The sequence below is a fragment of the Macrotis lagotis genome, chromosome 5 (genome assembly GCF_037893015.1).
Source record: "Macrotis lagotis isolate mMagLag1 chromosome 5, bilby.v1.9.chrom.fasta, whole genome shotgun sequence".
Taxonomy (NCBI): domain Eukaryota; kingdom Metazoa; phylum Chordata; class Mammalia; order Peramelemorphia; family Peramelidae; genus Macrotis; species Macrotis lagotis.
This window is the reverse complement of record NC_133662.1, coordinates 192,108,948-192,122,630: the sequence shown is the minus strand read 5'-3', so window position 1 is coordinate 192,122,630 and position 13,683 is coordinate 192,108,948. Positions and strand designations below refer to the sequence as shown.

The 13,683-nt window shown below is 35.4% G+C and overlaps 1 protein-coding gene across 1 annotated transcript in view; it reads right to left on the bottom strand.

Annotated features, from left to right (window-relative positions):
- MTF2 (metal response element binding transcription factor 2) overlaps window positions 1–13,683 on the bottom strand; it is a 77,645-nt gene that overhangs the window by 48,892 nt on the left and 15,070 nt on the right. Inside the window, exons 2-3 of the mRNA XM_074188184.1 lie at window positions 3,793–3,991; window positions 3,584–3,665 (exon numbers count right to left, since the gene is read on the bottom strand). Of these exons, the coding sequence (XP_074044285.1) occupies window positions 3,584–3,665; window positions 3,793–3,991 (281 nt within the window). The remainder of the gene's footprint in view (window positions 1–3,583; window positions 3,666–3,792; window positions 3,992–13,683) is intronic.

Sequence of the window (13,683 nt, the reverse complement as noted above, 5' to 3'; positions counted from 1 at the left end):
AAAAGACTTTTGAAAATCAAATGATGGAGTTAGAAGAAAAACTGGGAAAAGAAATGAGAGAGATGCAGGAAAAATATGAAAATGAAGTCAGCAGCTCAGTCAAGGATATCCAAAAAATGCTGAAGAAAATAGCATGCTAAAAACAAGCTTAGGTCAAATGTATAAAACAGTTCAAAAGTTATTGAGGAGAAGAATGTTGTAAAAAGCAGAAATGGCCAGATGGGGAAAAAGATAAGAAAGCTCTGAGGAAAACAAATCCTTCAGACAAAGAATAGAACTCAGGGAGATTGCTAAATTTATGAGAAATCAGGACTCAATACTTCAAAACCAAAAGAATGAAAAATTAGAAGAAAATGTGAAATATCTCATTGAAAAAACAACTGATATGGAAAACAGATTTACATTAAAAGCTCATAAGGCTTGGAATATAATATACTGGAAGGCGAAAGAGCTTAGAATGCAACCGAGAATCAACTACCCAGCAAAAATGAATGTCCTCTTCCAGGGAAAAAGATGGACTTTCAATGAACCAGGGGAATTTCAAATGTTTCTGTTGCCAGAGCTGAACAGAAGATTGGATCTTCAAATACAGGACTCAAGGGGCAGCTAAGTGGCGTAGTGGATAAAGCACCGGCCCCAGAGTCAGGAGTGCCTGGGTTCAAATCTGGTCTCAGACACTTAATAATTACCTAGCTATGTGGCCTTGGGCAAGCCACTTAACCTCATTTGCCTTGCAAAAACCACCAAAAAAAAAAAAAAAAGACAAATACAGGACTCAGGTGAAGCATAGAGATTGGAGCAGAAGGGGAAAATATGAGGGACTTTAATGATGATGAACTGCATGTATTCCTGCATAGAAACATGACACTGATAATACTCATATGAACTTTCTCATTTAATAGAGCAGGTAGAAAGAGCTTTTATAGATGAAGCACAGGAGAAAGCTGAATTTGAAGATATAATATAATGTAAAAATGGAGTCAATAGAAAAAAGGGAAATGTAATGGGAGAAAGAAAAAGGAGAGGGGGAACAGGCCAAGATATTTCATATAAGATTTTTCTTTATTACAATGAGCTATTGCAATGATATGGAAGGGGGAAGGCAAGGGGGAATGAAGGAATCTTCGCTCTCATCAGAGGTGGCTAGGAGAGGAAACAGCATATATACTCAATGGGGTATAGACATCTGGAGTAAGAAGGGGGGGACGGGGGAAAGGGGTGGATGTGAATGAAGGAGGAGAGGATGGACCATCGGGGGAGAGTGGTCAGATATAACATATTTTCCTTTTTACTTCTTGCAAGGGGCTGGGATTGGATGGCCTGTCCAGGACCATAGGGCCAGGTGGATGCTGGGCCTAAGGGGTGGTATAGGGGCTCGGGGCCTCTTGGCCCCAGGGCCAGGGATCTATCTCCTGCACCACTTAGCTACCCTACAGCAGAGTCAGTGAAAGGAGAGAGAAAATATAGTACATGGTAGTGGAGAAATACGAAAGGAGGGAGTTGTGATCAGCAACGGCAACGGTGGAAAAATATGGAAGTAACTTTTGTGATGGACTTATCATAAAGAATGTGATCTACCCGCAACAGAGTTGGTGGTGTTAGAACAAAGACTCAAGCACATTTTTTATTATTATTATTATTGGGGGGGTGCAGGGAAAATGGGGCAGGGTGGCCTGCCTGGGGCCGCATAGCAGGGTGATCGTTGGGTGTCTGAGGCCAGATTTGGACCCGGGTGCTCCTGGTTCAAGGGCCAGTGCTCTGTTCGCCACCCAGCTGCCCCTACTGTTATTTCTATTTTATTTTAGGACTTTTTTTTGGTTTATGCAGGGCAGTGGGGTTGGGGTGGCTTGCATGTCACACAGCTGGGTAATTGTTGGGAGTTCGGGGCTGGATATGGGCTTGAGTACTCCTGGCTCCAGGGCTGGTGCTCCGTACACTGCACCACCTGGTCATACCTACAATTATTACTATTATTTTTTTTAATTTTAATTTTTTTTCTCTCCCCTTTACTTTATCGCTCAAGTGAGTCTATATTTTTTTGGGGGAGGGGGTATTTTCTTTACTCTTAAACAAGAATATTTTATTAAGGTATTAAAACATGAATATTAAATTTAAAAAATTATAATTTATGTTAATGGAAAAATTTTATGTTAAAGCAAGGGACAACTTAATTTACTCTGACACCCATGTAAATCTAATTATAATTTGATTATAGGTTAATAGAGCAAATAGAACAGCAATTTCTCATATTCTTATTTATACATATTTTCTACTACTTTAAAATAGGGGATCCATATATTTATGAGTGCCTCAGTATGTATTAAATGTGACTTATGGGATCATAATGCTGTTATTATCATTCAGTAATGTCCAACTCTGTGACCCCATAGATCATTACTGTATCAGGCCCTTCTATCATCCCCATCTTCTCAAGTCTATCCAAGTTCATGTTCATTGCTTCCATGGCACTATCTATCCATCTCACTCTTTACTGTCTCCTTCTCCTTATGTTTTCAATCTTTCCCAACAGTAGGGTCTTTTTTGTTGAATCCTATCTTTTCATTATGTGCCAATGTAGCTGATCTTCTGATCTTCCAATGATCATAGGTTCATAATAGTCTCTAAAATCATTTAGGATATTTAAAGAAATACCCACTTTTTAACCTAACATTTTTTCTTCTATCAGTAATGCTTCAAACTTCCATCATGATAATTCTACTGATAGAGATCCGACTTTTTATGACATAAGTGATCTCTCGACACCAATGAGATATCTGATATTAGATTGATGAAATTTTCCTTGTTTTCTTAAAGATATGTCGATAGTTATGCCGGCAAGCACTCACAGAGGGATCAGAGAAGCATCTCTTTTAAGACTTGATTGTAGGGGCGGCTAGGTGGTGTAGTAATAAAACACCTGGTCTCAGATGCTTAATAATTACCTAGCTGTGTGGCCTTGGGCAAGCCACTTAACCCCATTTGCCTTGCAAAAAACTAAAACAACAAAAAACAAAACAAAACAAAACAAAACAAAAAAACAAAGACTTGATTGTACTGAGGTAGCTAGGTGACACAGTGGACAGAGCAACAGCCCTGGAATCAGGAATAACTGTTAAAATCCAGTCTCAGACACTTAATAACGATTACCCAGCTTTGTGACCTTGCCCCAAAAAAAAAAAAAAAAAAAAGGTTGTACAGCAAGGGAAAAGGAAAAATTGGCACAGGACCCCCCTAGCATGGTTTGCCTTTATCAAAGAGGGTGCTGTGCTCATGTGCTCAATTAGCAAGGCAGAACTGAAGCAGCTCAAAGGAAACATGAGATACAAGAGTTTCAAGTAACCACCCTAAGATGTTCACATGGACTCCTTGTTCCAAACCTGTAGTAGAGCATTCTGAGCTCATACTGGTCTGATCAGACACACTGTAACTCATCTCTTACATAGTGATGTCATTTTGGTTTTTTTCGATAATAAAGAACAAGAATCAACCACATTTATTTTAATACTCACATTCAAGGGACAGAGACAATTTGGAAAAAAATCAGATTTCAATGTAAATCACTTTCAAGAACAATAACACTTGCCTGTTTGTATGTCCTTCCAGAGAACCCAGGATTTAGAACTATCTTCAAATATGATGAAGCAACTCTGTTTCAATATGTTTATCTGTAGCATAAAATAATATTTAAGATGACCTTTCTAAAAATTGTAAATTATAATCACAAGCTCAAAACTGGTTATGATTGTTAAAATTTAAGTTGCAATAACAAAAAAACTATTTTAAATAACTTGCCTTTTTGATAGTTCCAAGATAAAATAAGCCATCTGACCATCTAGCTAAGACATCCTGACCTTCTTCAAATTTACATGCTGGCTTTTTGGCTTTTTGTCCATCCTGTAAAGACAGTTTGGTCAAGGATGTTGGGGTCTTTTGGTTTCGACGTAAAGGAGACCGCTTATGGACCAATGAATTACACGCCCCTGTAGAGTCTCTGTTTAGGAAATAAAAATCATTAAAAAAAAATAAATAACCATATTTATATTTACAAAGCACTCACAAAAATTCTCAACAAGCAGTGCAAGAATTATACTTATTTTATAGGTGAAGAACCAAATTCCATGCAATTAAGTGAGTTGTTTCAGGAAGCACGTGGCTATAGTAAGACCATAGCAAATACAGTCCTGACTGCCAGTTCCTTTAGTGTCTTTCCTTTATTTCTCTTGCAATGTGCACTGTGGGAAAGCAGGTTATCTTTATTTGACCAATATATACTAAGCTCTTTGGAGTGTGTGAAGTATGATTATATCATACTGTCTAAGAAAGAATAACATGTATTGTACCTATTATGCACAGTTGTACTAAGAAATGGATTTGGGATTTACAAAGAAATCTGCCTTAAACTCAACCTGGTCTTGCACAATGATTAATAACAATATACGCTACAGGAAATGGTAGCAAGAAACTCAGGGCAAAGAGGTAGGAAAAAACAAGGTAGAAGAACCCTTCTTATTATCTGCCTAGATGGCACAATGGACAGAACACCAAGCCAGGAATCAAGAAGACCTGAGTTCAAATTTAACACTAGCTTCTGTGACCTGCTTACCTGTTTCCTAAAGTAAGGATATTCATAATAGCATCTACCCTCCAGGATTGTTCTAGGGCCAAATGATACTTGTAAGTTACTTAGCACAGTCCTTAGCACATAAGCATTATATAAATGCTTATTCTCTTCCCCTTCTTTCTTTCCACTCTCCACATACTAGGGCAGGGGTGGAGTTTTTCTGCCAAGGACCAAAAGTTAAAAATTAGCTTATGTTTGGTTGAACATTTAATTAATTCACCCCTTAAAATCTCTTAGATTTATTGAATTTCAAGTCCCACCTAGGGTTGGCCTTGGCAGCACCAGGTCAGGACTCCCTACCCCTGCACTAGGTCACACACTGTCCTTATATATTTACTTTGGTCACAACAGGAATAAAAAAAAAGATGGGGAGATGAATGAGAAAGATATAATGCCAGCTATCCTTGGTCCCTGCAAAGTCATAGTGGTAAAGAGGAAAACAGTTACCAATATAGACAGAGGATACTCTCTATATGGACAAGTGACTTCAGGTGACATATAGGACTTCAGATGGCTCATAGAGCATGGGCCCAGAGTCAGAAAGAACTAAATCCAAGTCCACCTTAGGCACTTACTAGTCGGGTGACCACTCCAGTATGCTGGTCACCAAAAGTTGGACAGGACTGACCAAGTAAATACCAGGAGGTCCAGCAGAAAGGGAAATCCAGGAGTTAAGATTTGAGTACCTCGGACATTTATTAGCTCTACAATCTACGCATGTCACTTTACCTTTATCCATCATGGTTTCCCCAAATGTAAAATGGGGACCCCAAGAGAACTTCCTCATAGGGTTGTTCAGAGGCTTAATTGAGATATCTGGGAAGCACTCAGCAAAGGGTTTGGCAAGTAGTTAGGGTTTAATAAAGGCTTATTTCCTTTCCTTACCCCTTAACCTTCCTTCTTTAAATACCAGATTCTGGCCTTAAAACGCTACATTTTTAAAATGCAAATATGCCTAGAAAGTTACACCTTGTCCTTGAGACCACAGGATTAGGAGAGTTCTAGGAAAGAGAATTTAAGGGAAAAAGTATACACTGATAAGAGAATGTGGGGCAGTGACAAAATAAATCAATACTGTTCATGACTTTGCAAAGGGCTGGTCTTGATCACACCTCTCAAAATAAGACTGTTGATTTTTCTAGGCATTACATATCATGAAACATTAATAGAGACATGATTTTAAAATTGTATTGATTTCTTTTATTTTTTCACCATCATTTCCCAATATACTCCTTCTGCCCACTCCCAACTTTCCCTTATAACCCCCCCAAAAAAGTAAGCAGAAACAACCAACAGAATAAACACAAAACAACAATCTCTGTCTGTGAATCTTCACCTCTCTAGTAAGCACTAAGAGACAAAATGGGTTCAATGAAAACAAACAGGACAATTTAGAACAACCAAGTTGAATCTATTATATACTATTATATATCTCCTAATAGAGCACCATGAAAAAGACAGTTATATCCGAATATATAACAAAATTATAATTTTTTTCTTCCTTCCCCCCCATCCTAGAGATAGCTACAATTAGACACACATATTGTGTGCATGTGTGCGCGTGTATATGATTATTCCAAACATATTTCTATTTATCAATTATTTCTCTGGATATATATAACCTTTATAGGTATTTAGGTATTTATAACAGATAAAATAACTTATACAATCAAAGTCTTCCTTAAAACAATATAGCTCTTAGTGTATACAATGTTTTCTTGGTTCTGCTCATTTCACTCTTCATTATTTCCAGCTTAAATAAAAATCATTGAATTCATCATTTCTTATAGCACAGTAATATTCCATCACAATCATACCACAACTTCTTCAGCCATTCCCCAACTGAGGGGCATCCCAGCAATTTCCAGTTTTTTGTCATAACCAGGAGAGATGATAGAAACATGTTAAAATATATAGGCTTTTTGTTTTTCTCTAATCACCTCTGGAAATGGACCAAGTAGCAATATTGCTGGATCACAGGGTATAGAGATGGCTTAATAACTATTTTTTAGCATAATTCCGGATTACTTTCCAAAATGACTAGATAACTGTAAAATGTACTTTACTAGTAAAAAGAAGTCCACCAACAATGAATTCATGTCCAGTTTTTCCACATTCTCTCCAACAGCTGTCTCTTTCCCCTTCTATCATTTTAACCAATCAGGCAGGTATCATATGATATCTCAGGCTTCTTTTAATCTGCATTTCTCTAATAATGGGTGTCCAACCTTTTAGTTCTTTTGGGCTGAACTACCCAACAGAAACTTGTCAAGGGCCACATATGGAATTTATTATTTATGACTACAATGTAACAATAATGCAATAAAATATAATAATTTAAAATTTTGTATATTAATAAAACATTTTTTAAATAAATAATAAGAACATGCCTTTTTTTTTAGGTTTTTGCAAGGTAATGGGGTTAAGAGGTTTACCCAAGGCCACACAGCTAGGTAATTATTAAGTGTCTGAGGCCAGATTTGAACTCAGATACTCCTGACTCCAGGGCCAGTGCTCTATCCACTGCGCCAGCTAGCTGCCCCAACATGTCATTTTTAATGTGAGTATTGAGCATGCATTCACCATTCATTTTCTGCTTACATGATGAAGGCCACATGAATGGGCTTTGAGGGCCACATGCCCTCAAAAAGTCTTCAATTGCAAAAATGTAGAAAAACAAAAAACCACCATAACTAATTTAAGAACTATTAACTACTGAAAGTTGGGCTGAATCAAATGATAAAAATGATAATACTATCTGAATTTATATATTCAGCAACACAGCAATAAAACTATCAAAAGATTTGATAGATCTAGAAAATAACAAAAAGCATTTAAAGTAAAAAAATTGCAAAGGAATAAATGAAATAAAGAGAAAAGAGGAATTTAACTGTACCAGATCTTAAATTCAATTATAAAGCAGTGATCATTAAACAATTTGGTGCTGGTCAAAAAATGAAGAGACCAATCTGTGAACAGATTAGGTACAAAAAAAACAGAAAGAAATTAACTCAAAGGTCTGGTATTTGATAACACTGAAGATTCAACTTACTCAAATTGGATAGTAGTCTGGTAGAAACTGGGTTTAGAAGATCAACATCTCACCTTATAACATAAGCTATAAATGGATGCAAGATCTAGATATAAAAGTCACATTGTAAACATTTTAGAGGATCAAAGAAAAAATTACCCCTGTAAATCTATAAATAGGGAAAAGCATTCATAGAGGAAATCAGAGAAAATAAAGTGGACTTATTTGATTCCATAAAACCAGAAAGTTTTTGCACAATTTCACTGCAACTATGTTGATGAGCTGATTGACATGCTCACTGTCAAATAGGAAGTTAGTGGCAAAGCAAAGATTTGAATCCAAGTTTTGATTACAAATCCATTGCTGTTTCCCTGTAAAACCTTGTGCATCATGTTCTTTTCTTCTATAAACTTTTTTACACATCACTTCTAAATAAAAACTCAGTTATACTCTCAATAAAGCAAAACTCTTAAGGTAATCATTACATCTGATTATCACAGCAAGTTCCCATTCTCTTGTGGGAGGCATTGTCACTTTAATAGAAAGGAAATGTGTTTTAAACACCGAGTCATTTGGAAACAACACTGAATAATGTATTGGACTTGAGTTTTATTACTTAAACAATTGTCTCATTCTCTAATAGTCATTATGTATACTGTTCAAAGAGCATCACAGTTCAAAGGTCATTTAACTGAAGCCCCTCATTTTACAGATAAGGAAACTGAAGCTCAGAAAGATAAAATGATTTGCCTAGGGTCCTCTTGAACTTGGGTCCTCTTGACTCTAAATCCAACCCTCTATCTACTCAGCTATTAAGAGTCATTCTCAATTTTTTCCTCTCTTTCTCTCATTCTTCACATATAAGAAATTACTGAGTTTCAAGGCTTCAACTTTTCCTTCATCTTCAATCTTCCTTTATGTGCTTGTCCCTCCCACCCCCCCCCATTCAAATTTTCATGTTACCTCTATGGAAGCTTTTCTTGATTCCCTCAGTTGTTGCTGCAACAGTAGTACCTACTATTTATACAGCACTTTCAAGGTTTCAAATTGCTTTACAAACATGATCTCATTTTACTCTCTGGAAGGCAGGTGCTCTTATTATTCTCATTTAAATATGATAAGAATGAGGCAGTCAGAAGTGTAATGATTTGACTAGAATCACAAAGCCAATAAATATGAGGCTGTATTTAAATTCAAGTCTCCATGACTCCAAGTTCAGTCCTCTAAACACTGAGTCAGCTAGCTGTTGTGAATTATTATTTATAGATTTATCTGTCAGTAGAATATAAGCTCCTTGAGAACACGGTCTTTTACATTTTACTTTTCTTGTATCTCCTCCAGTGCTTGGCCCAGAGTAGACAATAAATTCATTTTAAAGTAGAAAGCTAAAAGTCTTCAATTAATAGGAATATAGCTTTCCTGGGGACAAACAATGAAGGAAATTACATTTATTTGATCACCTTTTGCTGCAAGACAAATGAAACCAAAATGTTACTTTAAATTATCCGGGGTTTTTGCACATCAAAAACAGAACATCCCACAGAGTATAGTGAGTACAAACAATTAAGCAGTATACCGAATTTAAAAGGATAAAAATTTGTAGCTTATTCTTAACAATACAATGATCCAAGACAATCTGAAGGATTTATGATGAAAAGTATCAGAACCTAGAGAAAGAACTGATGGTTTCCAAATAAAGAGAGAAGTATACTTTTTTTAAAATTTATTTTTCTTGAGTTTTTTTTGTCTATTTTCTTTCATAACATGTTATGGAAATGGTTAGCATAACTATACATATATGCCCTTTACAGAATTGTTTGCTTTGTTAGTGGGGGGGGGGGGAGTGAGGAAAGAAGGGGAAAGAATTTGCAAATCAAAAGTTTTTAAAACAAATATGAAATAATAAATTAAAAAATATTGTAGCTCTCAAGTATACAAATGTTGATATTATAATGACAATTGATAGACAAGTGTTGAAAATACTAACATTCCAGGAAACTCGAATGATTCTCAAATGAGACAAAATATTAACTGGGCTTGATTAATACTGATTATTTTAAACTCTGATGCCATGAAAGTGCTGTACAATATGCCAGCAAATTTGGAAAACTCAACAGTGGCCACTGGATTATCAAAGATCAGTTTATGTCATAATCTTACAGAAGGGCAATGACAAAGAATATTCAAATTATCAAACAATTGCATCAATCTGCTCTTCTGCTAATTGTCAATTCTGAAGCCTAAGGCATGCAGGATCTTAATAATTTTTTAGGCTAGTTTTTAAAAAGGCAGAAGAACTGAAGATCAAATTGCCAATCTTAACTGAACTATGGAAAAAAGGAAATTTCAGAAAAACATCTACTTCTGCATCTACTCTAAAGTCTTTGACTATGTGGATCACACAAAATGTGACAATTCCTCAAAGAGAAGAGAGTACCAAATCATCTTGTATCAAATATACAGATAATACTACTCTGGAGGCAGAAAGTGAAGAGGAATTAATTAAGTATAGCTTCAGGATAAGGGTGTCAGAGAGAGGTGTGTAAAAGACGACTTATCTAAAAAAGACAACATATCTAAATTTTGGTCCTTTAATCCATCATTTCTTGGCAAATAGAGGGAGAAGAAAGGGATCCAGAGTCAGATTTTATATTCTTAGGCTCAAAGATCACTTGCAGACAGCAATTGTAACCATGAAATTAAGACACTTGCTCCTGGAAGGAAAGCTATGACAAACCTGGACAGCATACCAAAAAGAAGACATCACCTTACCAATCAAGATCTATATGGTCAAAGTTATGATTTTTTCCAATAGTAATATATAGCTATGAGAGTTGAACTATAAGAAAAGCTGAGAGCCACAGAACTGACATTTTAGAATTGTGGTACTGGGAAAGAACCTTGGAGAGCAAGAAGATAAAATCAGTCTATACTTAAAAAGAAATTAATTCAGGTTATTCACTGGAAGATCAAATATTGAAGCTGAAGTTTAACTACTTTGGCCACATAATAAGAAGAGATTCACTGGAAAAGACCCTGAAACTGGGCAAGATTGAAGACAAAAGGAGAAGGGAATGGCAGAGGATGAGATAGATAGAAAGCATCATGGAAACAATGAACATAAACTTAGACTTCTAGAGATAGTGAAGAATAGAAGAGACTAGGTGCTCTGGTCCATAGGGTCATGAAGACACAGACATGACAAAATGATTCAACAACAGCAAAAACAATTAATTAGGTAAAGCATTATCTAGTGGAACTTGATTTCAAACCAGACAAGATGGTGATAGGATGACTTTATGGGTTACAAATTTCTCATACAATTTAACAATGGAAATTAAACTGACATTTCTTAATAATGGCAAACTGAATAAATACTTTATTTTTTTGAGTTCTCTTTTGTGAGCAAAAAAAATTATTTTTATCCATTTTAACCCATAATTGACTAAATATTTACCTCCAGAGGGCATTATTTCACAAAGAACCAATTTAATCAACAAAAGTATATGTTGTGCCATTCTTTTTTCCCCAGGAAAAAATAATCTGCTTCAGAGTCCCAAATACTAAGAAATAGCTTTATATTAAAAATGTGGAATTTTGAGAGCTAGATGGGACTTTAGAAGTGACCCTGTATAATATAACCCATCTGCATGAATTCCTTTATATTTACCCTACCCCACCTCTCATAATGGTAATCTAAGTTCTGCTTTAGAAATTCCTGTAACAAAAAACTCACTATATATCAAAGTGCAGCCCATTACATTTTTGATGGTTTTAAGTTTTCCAGAGCTTTTTCCCATAAGCTTCTTTGAAACTTCCACCTGGTTCCAGATATAGTTAAGTCTAATCCCCTTCCACATCTACTTTTCAGATAATTGGATATGCCACCTTGAGAAGTAAGCCTATTGCCTTCACTACATATAAGAAAAAAGGCCAAGTGGTTTGTCAAAGATGTTTATTATAGATACAGATTAAATCGGATAGCCTCTATAGTCCCCTCCAAAACGGGCTATGTAAAACTCATGAAGGCATTGGGGGTAAGAGTTGTAAACTAGAATGACCATTCTGAAAAACAATTTGGAATTATGAAAATAAAGAGGCTAAAATGTACATTCGATCAAGAGATTCTTCTTATGTTATATTACTCAAGAAGGTCACTGACAAAAAAGAAAAGCCCCATGAACACCATTTTATTTATGAGCACTCTTTATAGTTGCAAAAGATTGGAAATAAAGGTGTCTATCAACTGGGGAATGGCTAAAAAAATTGTGGAACATGAATGAAATGGAATATTATTGACCTATAAGAAATAGCAAACTAAATATATATTGAGAGAAGAACGGAAAACTTTTATGAGTTGATGTAAAGTGTAAAAAAAATATATAAACAAGTACTACCATTACTTTAGTAAGAAAAAAATATATTAACTACTAAAGATGTATAATATAAAAAAAAGTCAGAGGACAATGTCCTGCACAACCTTCAGTTTAGCCTTCTCAGTCTTCTTTCCACTATAACCATGTTTTAATTTTACCTTCTCTAACAATTAGAATGTGAGAGATGCATTCTGTGGCTAATGTAAGCCCAACAATTCCCCTTTTGGCCACACTATCTAACCAAAATCCCATATGGAAAGGTTCTCACTACTACAATATTATGGCTCTCATTATTTCCTCAACTTAAGCTTAACTTCCTTGTTAGCTATTGTGTGTTGTATTTTCCAATCTGGACCAGAGTAAAATAGGAGTTCAGGGATTCTGATTTCTATCATTTGTTAATATACATCTCATTACTTCATTTTTCTTTCTTCTTACCTCTCCTCTTCCCTCCAACACTGGGTTTTTTTTTTTAGCTTTTTTTTTTTTGCAAGGCAATGGGGCTAAAAGGCTTGACCAAGACCACACAGCTAGGTAATTATTAAGTGTCTGAGGCTGGATTTGAACTCAGGTACTCCTGACTCCAAGGCTGGTGCTCTATCCACTGCATCATCTAGCCGTCCCCCAACATTGTTTTTTAAAAAGGAAAAATTATCTATATTTATGATGAACTTCAATTCATATTAGGCTTTAGTCTACTCAACTCTTTCTACTTTTTGTACATTTATTTTGTCCCTTTTGGATTATTTAATAACTTCTCCCTTCAGTCATTCTCAGTCCCTTAAGATTTTTCCCCCCTTTTCTTCCTCAATGAAATAATTTACAATGGCATAAAGAGGTCCCTGTTCTTAAGGCACCAATCATTCAAGTATATTTCCCTTTCAGATTTCCTGATCATGGGATCCTAATCAACAGAGCAATTAAGATTATTCCATAACACAACACTGTTTCCTGTGAATTATTTTTAATAAATTTCAAAATCAATTTACTGCTTTGAGGCAAAAAAAGACCAAGGTAAAAAAATTTTTTTCCAATAAAAATGAAAAATATTTGCCCAACTATCACTCATTCCTGCTCTAAGGTCAGTTAAACTCAAGGTAATTATACTCTAACCCCACAAATAAGAGATATGTGTGTCCAATTCCTTGCCCATCATTTCATTTGTAATCAATGCTTTAAACAATATTATTGTCTTTTATTATACACAAACTAAGGAGATTCATGTGAGGTTTTGTGGAATCCTTTTATACACTGAAACAAAAATTTCTCAAGTCTCCATGATAGAATGTCTATTCAAAGACATTAGATTTGTGCCATTAACAGAAGCCTCAGCAATATTGTGTGTGTGTGTGTGTGTGTGTGTGTGTGTGTATCCCTTTTGAACATGGATATAAAAATGGCTTTTTTTGTTGCTTTCCAAGTTCCTTAAGTTTTTGTTTTGTTTGCTTTATAACCACTTAATTTTAAGAGACATTATAAATAGCTTAACTCAAGAACTAAGGTTGTGATATATGACTGTGATGCAATACTAATGTTCTTCTATAAGAAATTATGAGCAGGTAGATTTAAAAAAAAAAAAAACCTGGAAAGACTTACATGAACTGATGCTGAGTGAAATGAGAAGAACCAGAAGACACTGTACACATTAATGTTGT